The sequence below is a fragment of the Bos indicus genome, chromosome 10 (genome assembly GCF_029378745.1).
Source record: "Bos indicus isolate NIAB-ARS_2022 breed Sahiwal x Tharparkar chromosome 10, NIAB-ARS_B.indTharparkar_mat_pri_1.0, whole genome shotgun sequence".
NCBI classification, from domain to species: domain Eukaryota; kingdom Metazoa; phylum Chordata; class Mammalia; order Artiodactyla; family Bovidae; genus Bos; species Bos indicus.
In genome coordinates, this window is record NC_091769.1 from 43,361,970 (window position 1) to 43,376,906 (window position 14,937).

A 14,937-nucleotide genomic window follows, 5' to 3' on the forward strand; every position below is an offset into this window, starting at 1 on the left:
GGCACTAGCCTCAGGACCAGCCTCACCCACCATCAGTTTCAGATGTAACACTATAAAACTCCCAGGAGATAAAATAGGCAATACATTCTTCAACACAAGTTGTAGCAGTATTTTCTTAGCTCAGTCTCCTAAAGCCAAAAAAAAAATAAAAGCAAAAATAAATGGGACCTGATCAAACTTGAAAGCTTTTTGCACAGCAAAGGAAATCATGAACACAATGAAAATAACCCCATAGAACAGAAAATATTTGCAAATGCTGCAATCAACAAGGGGTTAATATCCAAAACATATGAACAACGGATACAACTCAGTATTAAAACAAACAACCCACCCAACCAAAAAATGGACAGAAGACCTAAATAGGTATTTCTCCAAAAAAGACATTCAGATGGCCAACGGGCACATGAAAAGATGCTCAATATCGCTAATTGTTAGAGAAATGCAAATCAAAAGTACAATGAGGTATCAATTCACACTGGCCAGAATCATCATTTTGAAGTCCATGAACAGTAAGTGCTGGAAAGTATGTGGAGAAAAGGGAACTCTCTTACACTGCTGGGACTGTAAACTGATGCAGCCACTAAGGAACACAGCATGGAGGTCCCTTAAAAAAATAAAAGTATAGTTGCCATATGATCCAGTAATCCCATTCCTGGGCATATACCTGGAAAAGAGGAAAACTCTAACTGGAAAAGATACAAGCACCACAATGCAGTATTTATAATACTCAACATGGAAGCAACCCAAGTGTCCATCAATAGACAACTGGCTTGAAAAGATATGGTGTGTGTGTATACATATATATGTGTACATGCATAAGGCGTGTATACATGTATAAAACACACACAACGGAATGTTATTTAACCCTAAAAAAGAATGAAATATTTCCATTTACAGCAACACATGGATGGACCTAGAGAATACTATTGTTAGTGAAGTCAGTCAGAAAGAGAAAGACAAATACTATATGATGTCATTTATTTGTGGAATCTAAAAAATAATACAAATGAATCTACACACAAAAACCGAAACAGACTCACAAACATAGAAAACAAACTTACGTTTACCAAAATGGGAGAGGAGGAAAAATTACGAGTATGGGATTAACAGACACAAATTATTATACATAAACTAGATGAGCAAGAAGGATTTACTATATAGCACAGCAAATTATGGCTCAGTGGTAAAGAATCCGCCTGCCAATGCAGGAGACATGGGTTCAGTTCCTGGGTTGGGAAGATCCCCTGGAGAAGGAAATAGCAATTCACTCCAGAATTCTTGCCTGGGAAATCCCACGGACAGAGAAGCCTGAAGGGCTACAATTTAAGGATTGCAAAAGAGTCAGACATGACTTAATGGCTAAACAACAACAACAACAGGGAGTCCTAGCCAGGATCTTGTAATAACCTATAATGGAACACAACTGCAAACAACAAATTACTATGCTCTACTCCTGAAATCAACACAATATTGTAAATCAACTGTATTTCCATAAAAAAATAAAGAGAGAGAGGGGTAAAATCCCTAGATCTAATATATATACACCAAGACTGCCAAAAGCAGATGGGGTAGAAGAACAGTAAAGAAAGAAGTGGAAATAAGAACAGAGTACTGCGAAAAACTACTTAGCCCAACACACTACCCTAACCCTTTTCCCTACTCAATCCCCTACCTCTCTAGCAACTACAGCAGCCAATTTCAAATAATTGGCAGAGAAAAACCCAAATTATTCAATAACATATAATAAGGACAGCATAACATCAATTTTTGTAAGAAAAATTGAAGCGGCAAAAAGGTGCAAAACTTATGAAAAAGAACATTCAAAAAAATGTTGAGCCAAAGCAGAGAAAAAAATGAAATTAAATATTCTGCCACTGCCATAAATTGAAAAATGAATGAAGCGATCAACTCCCTGAAGGAAGATCAAAAAGAAGAAAAACAAGAGCCCCAAAAAACAGATGTTAAAAAAATCAGAGATAATAGGTGTGCTTAGGGAAAGAATGATGAAGACAAAAACTGGAAGAATAAACATGAAGTGTTCGTTACAGTAAGAAACCTGGCAACTCTTAACCAAGTGCTTAAGATTAACATCACCAATAATGTCATAAAGAGATCATGTATCTCCTTTATATGACATGATGAAGACACTTCACCTCTGGTATTCTTTTCATAAACCAATATGCCCAGTCTAATCATGAGAAAAACATCAGACAAAATGCAAATCGAGGGACAGTCTACAAAACATCTGACAAGTATTTCTCAAAACTTGTCAAGGTCATTAAGAACAAGAAAAGACTAAGAAGTTGTTCTAGACCAAAGAACACTGAGGAGATGTGACAACTAAATGTAATGAGGTACTCTGCATTGGATCCTGTAAAAGAAAATGACATTAATGAAAAAACTGGTGAAATTCAAATAAAACATGATGTTTTATTTCTTAAAAATTCTTGAGTTCATGAAGATACTAAAAAGAAAAACTTACTGGTTACCTCCGGAGGCAGTTAGGCAATTATTCTGAAAAACAGTAAGTAAAGGGAAAGGTCCAGCATGTTTCCTGTCTTATATGAATACCCAAAATACTAACAAAGGAATAATTAATTAAGCAAAGTTCTTCACTACAGAACTCTTCTTTACAGAATTCCAACTAATAAAGAAATGACAACCTTAGAATATCACTACTTGCAACAGCTAATGAAATATGGATCTAGCCAGTAATCAATACTGGCCTCCAAATCACTAGGTGAAAAGCTGACAGAGAATATCATGATGGATGAATTGGGATGGCATCGGATCCCATGATCAATCTTAACATCACAAAAAGAGAAATCAGTCATTATGTGTCTCTGGATCTGATGCAACAGAATACATAACATCTCCTATGAAGTACTCTGGCAGAAAGGAAAATGCAAGAAAGAAAACAAAATCATTCTTGCTGAGTACCCTTTGGGAAGAAAATCATATATTTCTGAAACATATGGTGACTATAAGACAAAACAAAGCTAACACGCCTTCTAGTGAAGCTGACTTTGGCTTCTGCCATTTGCAATTGGACATTTAGTAAGTGTAGCTTAAGCAACCCAGTACTTAAAGAGAAAATATTTAAACAGAAAAGAAATAAGCCAACGTATTAAAGACATGCACATAGGAAATATCTATAATCATGCTGTTTAAGCACGCAACAGTTTTACACTTTTGCAAATTTCCATCACGAAAGATGTTGTAGTACTAGTCACAACCAAGGATGGCAATTTTTAGAAAGAATTATAGATTCATTGGAAAAGACCCTGATGCTGGGAAAGACTGAGGGCAGGAGGAAAAAGGGGCGATAGAGGATGAGATGGTTGTATGGCATCATCAACACAATGCGCATGAGTTTGAGCAAACTCCAAGAGATAATGAAGGACAGGGAAGCCTGGTATCCTGCAGTTCATGGGGTCATAAAGAGTGGGACACAACTTAGCGACTTAACAACAACAACACAGTTAATTCAATGTATTCAAATTGAGTTATTGATAAGAACCATAACATTATGACCCAAAAGAGGTCCCCCTGGAACTATATAATATGTATATATATTATATATATATAGAGAGAGAACTATATAAATAGATTTCTAAATGATGCATTAAAAACAAAAAGCTATTATAGTAATTAAAAACCATACAGGCTTGGAGAGTATTAAAGTCTTGACAGTTTTATTCATTCAGTCAATCCTAATTTCTATATACTGAACTTGCCTAAATCTAGAAACACATGCACTGTTACATGTAAACAATAGTAGGTACCAAAAACCAGATCTTTTAAACTATGATAAACTTGAAATTTATATTTAGAAGAAACACAAAGACCTCCCTATAAAACTTCTTGTGTCCAGGAACTAAAACCTTGACAGGTTGATAAGGGAGCCATGAAGTCCAGCAAGTCCCAAGTAGGCTCATCACCTTTACCAATACCATGTGAAACCATGATTCCTAACCTTTTAGGAGCTAGCTATAAACAGTTTTAGTTTCATGACAAACCCCCACTCCTACTTTCTGAAGCTGCCATATGCACTAAAATTTTTTCAAACTATTATTTGCATAATTCTATAAAACCTATTGGGAGATGAATGTACAGTACAAAAGGACTGGACATCGCCTATCTACAACATAAAACAGTATAAGTAATATCTGTAGCTCTGTGCCTGTGCTCAGCTGCATCCAAGTCTATGTGACCCCATGGACTGTAGCCTGCCAGGCTCCTCTGTCCATGGGATTTTTCAGGCAAGAATACTGGAGTGGGTTGCCATTTTCTACTCCAGGGTATCTGACCCAGGGATTGAACCCATGTCTGCTGCATCTCATGCACTGGCAGGCATGAAATGGAATCTGGAATCCTAATGAAGGTTACGAGCTCCAAGATAATACTAAACATTACATCCCATGTTATAATCAAGATGTTGATAAATTATACGGATTAAACAAAGCCCACTGCCTTTTTCCTCCTCTCCAAATAAGTACAAGTAAAACTGTGCCCCTAAGGATTATTACCACATCCTCAAAAGAAGATTAGGGTTAAATAATAATTATGCATTTCCTGGAGTAAACACAACTCCAGTATTTTGTTTGGTAAAGCCTGGACCTTTTTAATTGGATGTTTATAACTTGATTTCTTTAGCTGTCTTTAAAAATATTATTTAAAAGTTTGATACTTAAAATTGCATAGAACTAAATTATTTAGGCACAAAACAAAGGAACTCAATTTGCCTTTAGTATTCCAACTAAAGACTTCCTGTTAACAGCAGAATTCCTTTCTTTGGCACATACAGTAACTGCCTGACTGGTATGTAGGCCAAAATGTTAAAGGTCAAATTTCACAGCTAAATGTAGAACGTCCTGGTCCTAAAACCCTTTAAGATATTATACAACTTGTTTTTTTTGTACTTCTGCTAACTACAATAAGATGAAATTAACCCTTGAGACAAGGTGTTTCCTAAAAGTTTAATAACTAATTAGCAGGAATTACTACTCTCAGGGCTTCCATTGTGGCTCAGATGGTCAAGTCACAAAACTTTTCTTCCATACCTTTTTTATGCTTATTACATTAGTAACAGCAATCAAAATTTAAAACCTGTGAAAATAAATCTGTCTAGAACACATCCTTACTCTCCCACAAACTTACTTTCTCCTTTCCATTTATTCAAATTTCTTGAACTCTCTCCAGCATATGAAAATACAGTAAGTTTCAAGTCTTTTCAAGATGAATTCAAGAAATTTCCAGCTACATATTCAGACTTTTTCCCTCTGGAAAAGACAGCCATTAGGCTTTTCTATTTGGTTAATAATAGGTTATTAATCCTCCCCTGCCACTTAAGTGACTCCTGCAAAGTAGTACCATTTTTATCTCTGAAAGGTATAATACTAATCTTATTGTCCTGGTACAAATTAATGTTAAGTGAAATTTCTTAAGCATGTACCACTGCTGCAATTAATACAAATCTTTTTTTAAATAACATTCTTTAATTTGAAAAAATATCCAATTAACTTTTATTTATTTCTAAGATATAATTGGGAAAAGTTGTTTTAAAGTCTGTCATTAAAATTACAAGAACTGTATCAGATTGCATAAGTAGGATCCTAAGATGGGATCAGTAGAAATTTAGTTTTTACAGTATTTACTCAATACTTTTCAAGTCAGAATTTTAAAATATTTTAAATTGGTATCAGATTTTAACTTGGTATCACTAATTTCTTCACACTTTAGGCATAAAAGTGTCATGAGCTATCAGTGATGTCTGCAACATAAAAATATATGGGAAAGGTAAATATACATGGGAAAGGTAAATGTGAAGAACACCAATCTTTATTAATGATAAACTGATTGCTATAAAGCTATTATTTTTAGTACAGACTTGAAATCTGTAGATCCATTCACTTACATCAACCATTTATTTTTACAGCACCTCTTATACAGACAGGTGGTTTGCTAATCCTATCTGACTCTTTTCTTCTTCCCTTCATCCCTCAATAACCATCAGTGGCCAAGGCCATTCAATACAGATGTGTCCCACTTCTCCCCTTTCCAAATGATCCCAGACTAGGTCAGGTCCTCACTAACATTTAAAATAATGGGACTTCGCTGATGGTCTAGTGGCTAATAGTCCCAAGGCAGAGGACCAGGGTTCAATCCTTGATCAGGGACCTAGATCTCACATGCCACAACTTAAGAGTTCTCATGGTGCAACTGACATCCAGTGCAAATAATTAAAATATTAACCATAAGACATGCACCAAATGGAAAATTACAGGGCACTGAAACACCACATAAATAGTGTTTAACATTAAGAAACTCATTCAAGTAAAAAAGCAGGTATATGAAACTGCACAACACTGTTTAAAAAACAAAAAGAATGTCACGCAAAAAGATGAACAAAATAACTAAATACAAAGAACCTCTGGTATCATGAGTGCTTTGCCTTTACTTTTCTGCACTTCGCAAATTTCCTATAACAAGCAGGTATTACTCTAAAAAAATTTATAAAAATGAACTTTATTTTTAAAACTCACTGCTGCTACTGCTACTGCTGCTAAGTCGCTTCAGTCATGTCCGACTCTGTGCGACCCCACAGACGGCAGTCCCTGGGATACTCCAGGCAAGAACACTGGAGTGGGTTGCCATTTCCTTCTCCATAAAAAAACTCACTACTGGATAACAAACTATTTCTAAGGTTAAAAACTACATGATATTCAGTTAAGTTGCTCAGTCGTGTCTAACTCTGCAATCCCATGGACTGCAGCATGCCAGGCCTCCCTGTCCATCAACAACTCTCGGAGCTTACTCAAACTCATGTCCATCGAGTCAGTGATGCCACCCATCTCATCCTCTGGCGTCCCTTTCTCCTCCTGCCCTCAATCTTTCCCAACATCAGGGTCTTTTCAAATGAGTCAGTTCTTCGTATCAGGTGGCCAAAGTATTGGAGTTTAAGCTTCAACATCAGTCCTTCCAATGAACACCCAGGACTGATTTCCTTTAGGATGGACTGGTTGGATCTCCTTGCAGTCCAAGGGACTCTCAAGAGTCTTCTCCAACACCACAGTTCAAAAGCATCAATTCTTCGGCACTCAGCTTTCTTTACAGTCCAACTCTCATATCCAAACATGACTACTGGAAAAACCATAGCTTTGACCAGACGGACCTTTGTTGGCAAAGTAATGTCTCTGCTTTTTAATATGCTGTCTAGATTGGTCACAGCTTTCCTTCCAAGGAGCAAGCATCTTTTAATTTCATGGCTACAGTCATCATCTGCAATGATTTTGGAGCCCCAAAAAATAAAGTCATTCAACTCACTGTTTCCATTGTTTCCCCATCTATTTGCCATGAAGTGATGGGACTGGATGCCATGACTTAGTTTTCTGAAGGTGGATATTAGAAATAGCCAAAATAAACACTAAAGTATACAACTATCAATCCTTTAACCTAGAAGCACTTTAAAAACAAAAAAGGTACTTACCTATTTTCATTGCACTATTTCTATGTCTAGAAAACCTCTCCTCTTCAGTATCCCAATGAGACTTAAATGTGTGCTTTCACAAAAGCTTTTGCCATCTTTTCCAGACTATTCTTCAATTTTCAAAACTTATGTGATTTATTTTTTCCTAAACTTGTAATTAAATCTCATTTTTCCTTCAAATGCATCATAAGTTTGTACTTCATCTCTAACACCACTGGTACCTGAGGTCCTCTTTCCTCTAGCAATTTATTCCGAGTACAACTACTAAACTAATATTTAAACACTGCTTTCATAAAATTAAAATCTCATCCTTTTGAAATCTGCGACGGCTTCTGCTTGACCTGAGTTTAAATTGTATAGCCTGCTGTTGCATCACTAATCTCTTTTCCACCTTATTCAAACTTATTCCAATTTATTTCTTCAAACTAGACAGAACTACACAGTTCCCTGGATTTACACATCTGCTGTTTTCACTGATTTTTCACCTACAATGTCCTTTCTATGTCTCCTGTCAATCTGAAGTCCAAGCTCAAAGAAAACAGTTCAGATCCCACCTCTTCCACGAACGATTCTCTATGCATTCTAGCCTATGCTGATCTCTCTTCTGACTCCCCTTACACAAAGTACAACAACTAACTCGTCTGTGATCATTCGGCATATATGGGTTTTGTTTTCCCAATTAAGGTATCAGGACACAGATACCAAAGGGAAAATACTAGACATGTAAACATTAATACCAAATGAATGAAGTATAAATGTATCAGATATTTTTTATTTTTATCCTGCCAAACTGTAAAGCCTACAACTTACTAGGAAAAAAATCAGATGAAAAAGTTTGATTTTTCAGCTTGCTTCAATTTACCTAGTGTAACTTAGTACTTTAGGAATAAAGTAGAACTGTGCATTTTACCTCTCTCTTCTGCTCCTTGTACTATGTCCCAAAGTCAGCAAATACAGAAAACAGAGTTTAAAAAATTATATGGAAAATATTTTTCCCCATTGCAAAAAGAACAAAAGGACACAACACACAACCAACCATTTGACAATCAGCCTTTTTAAACCCGGGAAATAATTATTTAACTACAAAAACAGGTCTCTTAAAAACAAAACAGAGCAAGTTCTAGCTAAGCTATGATGCAGTTGTCCATGGTATCACCTGCCATGCCCGATTCTTCCTATTTGCCTTTGCTTTCCCAGGTTTAAGTCCAGTTTCTCTGAAATCCTAACCATCCCATTCTACCAAATCTAAACCTAAAGTCAATCCAACTACAGACATTAAAATCTCTAAGTTTTCAAAGTTCATACTGCCTAGATAGACTTCAGATATGTACCAAGCTTTTATAAAATAAGTTAAATAGATGAGTTAATGGACATAAAATTCTTTCCCTCAGTGCAGGTGAGTAATTATTTGCAAGCTGGCTTAGTAAGACTAGCAAAACAGAGTAGTAGTTCTCTAGGAGTATCTGTTGGCTTTCCAAGAAAATCCAGAAAACAACATCATCTGAATGAAGTATTAATAAATCTAAATATACAAACTAATGTCGTATTTATATTTTAAGTTACCTGAAGCATGCCTCCCCTGATTCTGTGGCATTCTTTGGAAGAGATCATGGTTGTATTCATAATACCTATAGTCTTCATGTGCACGATCTCCAAGTGGGCACCTCCTCTGACCATCAAAATAATTATCTGAATAGTAATATCGGGAACCAGAGTCTCCATTTTCGGGAGCAAAGTTAACTTCTGTTAAAAATGACTGAGAAGAGCCATATTCCCTAGGGACATCTGCTAGACTCCGGGCAAGGTAAGAAGGTGCAGATAATCTGTTGCTTTCTCTTCTCATCATTTCATGAGGTGTTCTTTGAATTGGAGTTCTAAGGAAACTATGGTTTCTTGAAACTATTCCATCTCCAGAAGCTGAAAAGGCATTAGCGCCTGAATCTGGAAGACAAATATCAGTTCGTCTTGGAATTGTTGGACCGTGCCGGATAAAAGAAGGCATAAGATCTATAATAAAACAAAAGAATAAAATGACTAGTAAATAATATATGCTTTTCCAAAGTTGTTTATTTACATCTTACCCCAAAATGAAAAATTTCAATGGACTTAAGAAAACACAATTAAAAACTTTAGCAAAGTATCTGGGTATTTTAAATTGAGGCTGATTGCCATATTCCCAATCAAATGAATTTATAATTTGTATGAATGTGTTATAAGTATGCTCTAGCAGAATCAAACATATTCTGCATACTACCAAACATAATATAATGAAACATCAGTAAGTTAAACTACAAAATACGTATTAATGAAATACTCATGATTAAATGTATAAAAATAGTAAACAATCTAACAAATGGATACAGTTACCAGCATAACTTAACATTAGTTTGTTTTGCAGACTGTACTTCATTTCCAAAATTCCCCAAACTCTTAAGTAAAACACAATTTAAAAAATGAAACAGAACATAATGCTGTTCTCAAACATGTAAAGGTGAATTCCTTTAAAAAAAAATTAAAAAATTATTAATCTGGCATTCCTACTCTTGGAATTATGTAGCAACAGTACAATACTCAAAAGATGGAAAAACTAAAAATTAAGCTATGAAAATTAAAAAAAAATTTTTTAATCTCATTTCAAAGAGACACACAAATGTTGAATCAGTTCAAAAACAAACAAACAAAAAAAAAACGCCAAGTCTAAAACCATGGCTCCTTTAAGAACAATTATAATTCAAAACAGAAGAAAACAGGGCAATGGCTTTAAGGATACAGTACTTCTGAATATAAAACTTAAATAAACACCTTAAGCATTCCTGGTTAGAATGCAAACACCTTTAAAACAAGAAGAAAACTGGATCTGGAGCCCATTTTATTAGTTCACTAAGTAGACAGTATCAGAAGGCACGCATATTAATATGTAACAGAAGCCAAGCAGACAAAAATTAGTATCCGAATAAACAAGGTTCAACATTTGATGAAACTAAAACAAAATACTATATATCAAAAGTTATTTGTTAAAAGGTGTGGCAAACATATTTCATGATTTTAAGATAAACATTGTTTATCTGAAGCTAACTGCAAGCTAACCTAAACTTGGCCAAAATCCTCAAGAGAATACGTAAATGAAAAATAAACTTTTAAAAAGTTTTTAAAAATCAAGTTTCAGGTTATTGATGTACCCATCCGATCTGTTCTGTAAGAAAGCATTGCAAATACAAGGATAAATCTGGAAGGTTGATGATGTGGTTATAATGGAAAAACATGCTCTCCACCCCTTTTTGTGCGATCTTGGGCAAATATTACTAGGAACCTCTATGAAAAGCTTTCCCAATTACAATATGAGGTAATGCTTAAGTCACAGTCACCAGCTTCCAAGAAGGAAACTTACACAAAGGGCCCAGCATTCAGTATGAACACCAAAAAACTTGCTCCTTACCTCACAAATGTTCTGAACACACAAGCAAGAATTTAAAAATGCAAAAGATTCAGTAGGAAAATTAGAGTCAAATACTTAAATTGAAAATAAGTAAAGTCTCAGCGAAATGCACTCTATTAAAAAATGTTTATAAACACACACACAACTTTTTTCGTAATTTTCCCAAAAGTATGATGGAAATTATTTTGAGTCTTTGGCGGATTTCTAGGAGGTTTTATTTGAAGAAATTCTTATGAACACAGCCAAACACATATAATTTTTGGCTCTTCAACCCTGAGATCTACAACTGACGAGACTTTTTGGGCAGCAGCTACAATAGCGACGGTCAGCTTTCACCTCCGGACGTTATCATCCAACAGAGCTGGACTAAGAATTCTACTCAAACGTTCGCACAACTTCGAGCAGGGCGAGTGACAACTGCAGTGTTTGCAAACACAATGCAAATCTCGACGTAACAAGAGGAAAACGTGTGCCCCAGTGTAATCCCTTTAATTCCTACAGAACCAGGGGATGAGCAATTTGTTTTCTAAAGAATATCTTTCTTCCAGTAATTAAAACCAACAACATAGCTTCCAGAAGGGAAGTCTGTGGATTTTGAGGGGCGGGACGGGGCCGGGAGTGCGGGGCGGGGGGGGAACGGAGGGGGACTAACTTAAGTTTTTCACTCTTTATCAGCTTTCAAACAACGAACATCACTCCAGGCATTAAAAAAAAAAAAAATCACAGAGGCCAAAAGGAAACACAAGCCGCGGGGAGCGGCGTCGGACACCCAGCCCGGGTCCCCCGCAGCCCGCGGCCGCCCAGGCCAGGTGTGGGCGCACCCCGCCCGACACTCACTCCGCAGCAGAGGAGACGTCTCCTTCTTCACGTACTTCCCCTGCACCTCGGCCGGCTTGGACACTTCGTTTTTGGTTTTCTTCCGGGACAGCATCCTTGACCACGAGGCCCCAGGCCACGTCAAGCAGCCGCCCTAAGGCTCCGCGCCGGGCGCCGGGAGTCCCCGCCGCCACCTCCGCCGGCGCCACCGCCTCCTTCCCTCCCGAGCCGCCGCCGCCGCCGCCGCCGCCGCCGCCGCCGCTGCCGCCTCTCCGCAGCCCGGGATTGCCCACAAGGACTGCCGCATGTTCGGGGCGCTAAGCGCGCCGGTCACCGCTCAATCGCTTGTCAGTTCCTTCCCGGAAGTCAGCCGGCTCCGCGTCGTTGCCCGAGAACTCCGAGAGAAGAGCCAGGAACGCCCCGCTAGGGCCATGGTCTTCTGCTGGCCACCTAGTTACCGCTACTGCTGCAGCCGCTGTCGCCGCCTACGTCCCGTAAACTTTCCCTGCGGCCGCTGGGAATTCTGGGAAACTCGACGCAGCGCGAGCGCCGCCGCCCTTCCCTCACCCGCTCCTGGGCGTGGCTCGGGCCAGAGGACGCGGGGCCGCCCTCTCAGCTAACGGGTTGCCCCGTCGTCTTCGGGAGGAGCAGCGGCAGCTTTCACTCCGGCTCGGCGAGGAGCAGGTCTGGTGGGCACTTTGGACAAAACGTGCCAGACTGAGCGCAGGAGGCCGTGGCGCGCTCCTGCAGAGGAACCTCCTCTACCCGCAGATTTTTCTCTCAGGACCTTGAGGGAGCTGGTAACGCCCCCCAAGATGCATTCGCGTCCTCGGCCACGAAAGAGGACGTCCCTCTTGGAATTTTGGGGGCTGGTAAATTCAAGCCCGTAATAGCACAGAACGCCTGTAGAGTCGAAGAAACGCCACCCTTACGCTCATGCTGCACCCAAAGAAATCTAGATCTCTCTTTTTGTTGAAAACACTCCGTTAGTGCCAGGGAGTGTGCGTCTTTCTGATAAAGGAAAAAACGGAGGAAGAAGCCAAAGTGGTGTTTCTACTATCTGTGATGTAAGATAAATTTGATATTAGCGTGATTTATTTAATTATCACTATCATTATTTACCATGTATTTCCTCTTGGAAATATGGAGTTGTCAATGGAAAAAAATAATCTCTCATGGGAATACAAAAGAGTTTTATTTGAGCCAAACTGGGAAATACAAGCCCAGAAGACAGCTTCTCAGGTAACTCTGAGGAAGTCCTGAGGGGGAAGCATGGGTTTCAGCATAGTTTTACTGAGGGGGAAGCATGGGTTTCAGCATAGTTTTATCAGAACAAAACATTCAGTAAGTCAGGGATATATTCCTTCAAGGTTTCAAAAGAAAAAAAGATCAGTTTGGAACACAGGAAGTTATTATTGCCTTGGTACGTAGAAAGGGAGTCATCACTGAAGGAGTAACAGCATTGGCATCCCAGGAAGGGAGACATTGAATTTTTGTCTTATCATGGAAGCCTTGTTAAGTGTTGGTTGCTCAGTCACCAGATTACTTCGAAGTTAATGAGCCCGTTAATAAAGCAGATGTACAATATGTGTTGGATAATCCACAAATGGCATTTTAGCCAAGGTAAAAACTTGTGTGCAATCCAGAGTGACTTCTTCAGACCTCAGTATGTGAACATTTCTTTCATAGAGTTAAATACTCCTGTCTTAGATTTCTTTCTTTTTGTTTTTGAGAATTTTGAGCACTAAAGTTCAAGAACTGGGATTTTTAATCTAAAATAGACCCTGCTTTCTTCTATTTAATTTAGCAAAGGTATGAAATGTTCAAGATAACATTTGAAAAATAACATGGGATCCACCCCTAGTGACCAAATTGAGGCTTTGACAATGGAAAGTGCTTTCTTTCCCTAAGATGGGAACTGTCTTACAAGAGATGTAAACAACTAACAAAAGGCAAGGAATTTTCTACTTACACAAGATTGTGTGTGTGTGTGTTAGTTGCTTAGTCGTGTCTGACTCTTTGTAACCCCATAGACTGTAGCCCACCAGGCCCCTCTGTCCATGGGATTCTCCAGGCAAGAACACTGGAGTGGGTTGCCACTTGCTACTCCAAAAGGAACTATATAATGAAAATGAAGTTGCTCAGTCGCGCAGACTCTTTGCGACCCCATGGACTGTAGCCTACCAGGCTCCTCTATCCATGGAATTTTCCAGGCAAGAGTACTGGAGCGGGTTGCCATTTCCTCCTCCAACTACACAAGATTAGGAAGATGGTAAAACTTTGTTTTGCCATGAACAAGTAAGACATTTTGTCTAGTGCCTGTCTCCATCTTTATATACTTTATGATCCCATGACACTGATCTCTCAGTATTTATTCAATAACTAAGAAGTGTTTATTGAGCATCCACTCTGCTCCAGACTGTTCTAGGTGCTTGGGATATAGCTGCAGGCAGAGATATAGTTAGGGGCTTCCCTGATGGGTCAGATGGTAAGAATCTGCCTGCAATGCCTGGATTCAATCCCTGGGTCTGAAAGATCCCCTGGAGAAGGGAGTGGCTACCCACTCCAGTATTCTTGCCTGAAGAATTCCATGGACAGAGGAGCCTGGCGGGCTACAGTCAATGGGGTCACAAAGCGCTGGACACAACTGAGCGACTTGAGTGACTAACACACATAGGCAAAGAATCCCTACTCTCATGGGGAAGAGAGACAATAAAGAAGAAAAATAAATAAAATGTACTCTACTACATGGTGATCATGCTGAGGTGAAAATAAGGAAAAAAAAGGGTTTGTGATCTTAGTATAGAATGACTAGCTCATGAGGAGACTTTGTAGTGACAAAAGAAATTGGTAGTGCAACTATCTGAAGGAAAAATACTCTAGGCAAAATGAACAGCAAGTGCAAAGTCCCTTCGAGTCACCAAATTCCCAGCAATTTGAAGAAATGTAAGGAAATGGCAACCCACTCCAGTGTTCTTGCCTGGAGAATCCCAGGGACGGGGGAGCCTGGTGGGCTGCCGTCTATGCCGTCTACGGGGTCGCCCAGAGTCGGACACGACTGAAGCAACTTAGCAGCAGGAGCAGCAAGAAGGTCTATGTAGCTGGAGCACAGGAGGAGAGTAGTGGGAGTTGAAGTTAGAGAGATAACATTGTATCATTGTAAAGAATTTCACTTTGAGCAAAGAAATGACATAAT

The 14,937-nt window shown here is 38.7% G+C and overlaps 1 protein-coding gene across 1 annotated transcript in view; it reads right to left on the reverse strand.

Moving 5' to 3' along the window:
* SAV1 (salvador family WW domain containing protein 1) overlaps positions 1–12,225 on the reverse strand; it is a 31,851-nt gene extending 19,626 nt beyond the window's left edge. Inside the window, exons 1-2 of the mRNA XM_019968652.2 lie at positions 11,763–12,225; positions 9,053–9,496 (exon numbers count right to left, since the gene is read on the reverse strand). Coding sequence (XP_019824211.2) covers positions 9,053–9,496; positions 11,763–11,856 — 538 coding nt within the window. The 5' untranslated portion in view covers positions 11,857–12,225. The remainder of the gene's footprint in view (positions 1–9,052; positions 9,497–11,762) is intronic.
* Between the last annotated feature and the right edge of the window lie 2,712 nt (positions 12,226–14,937).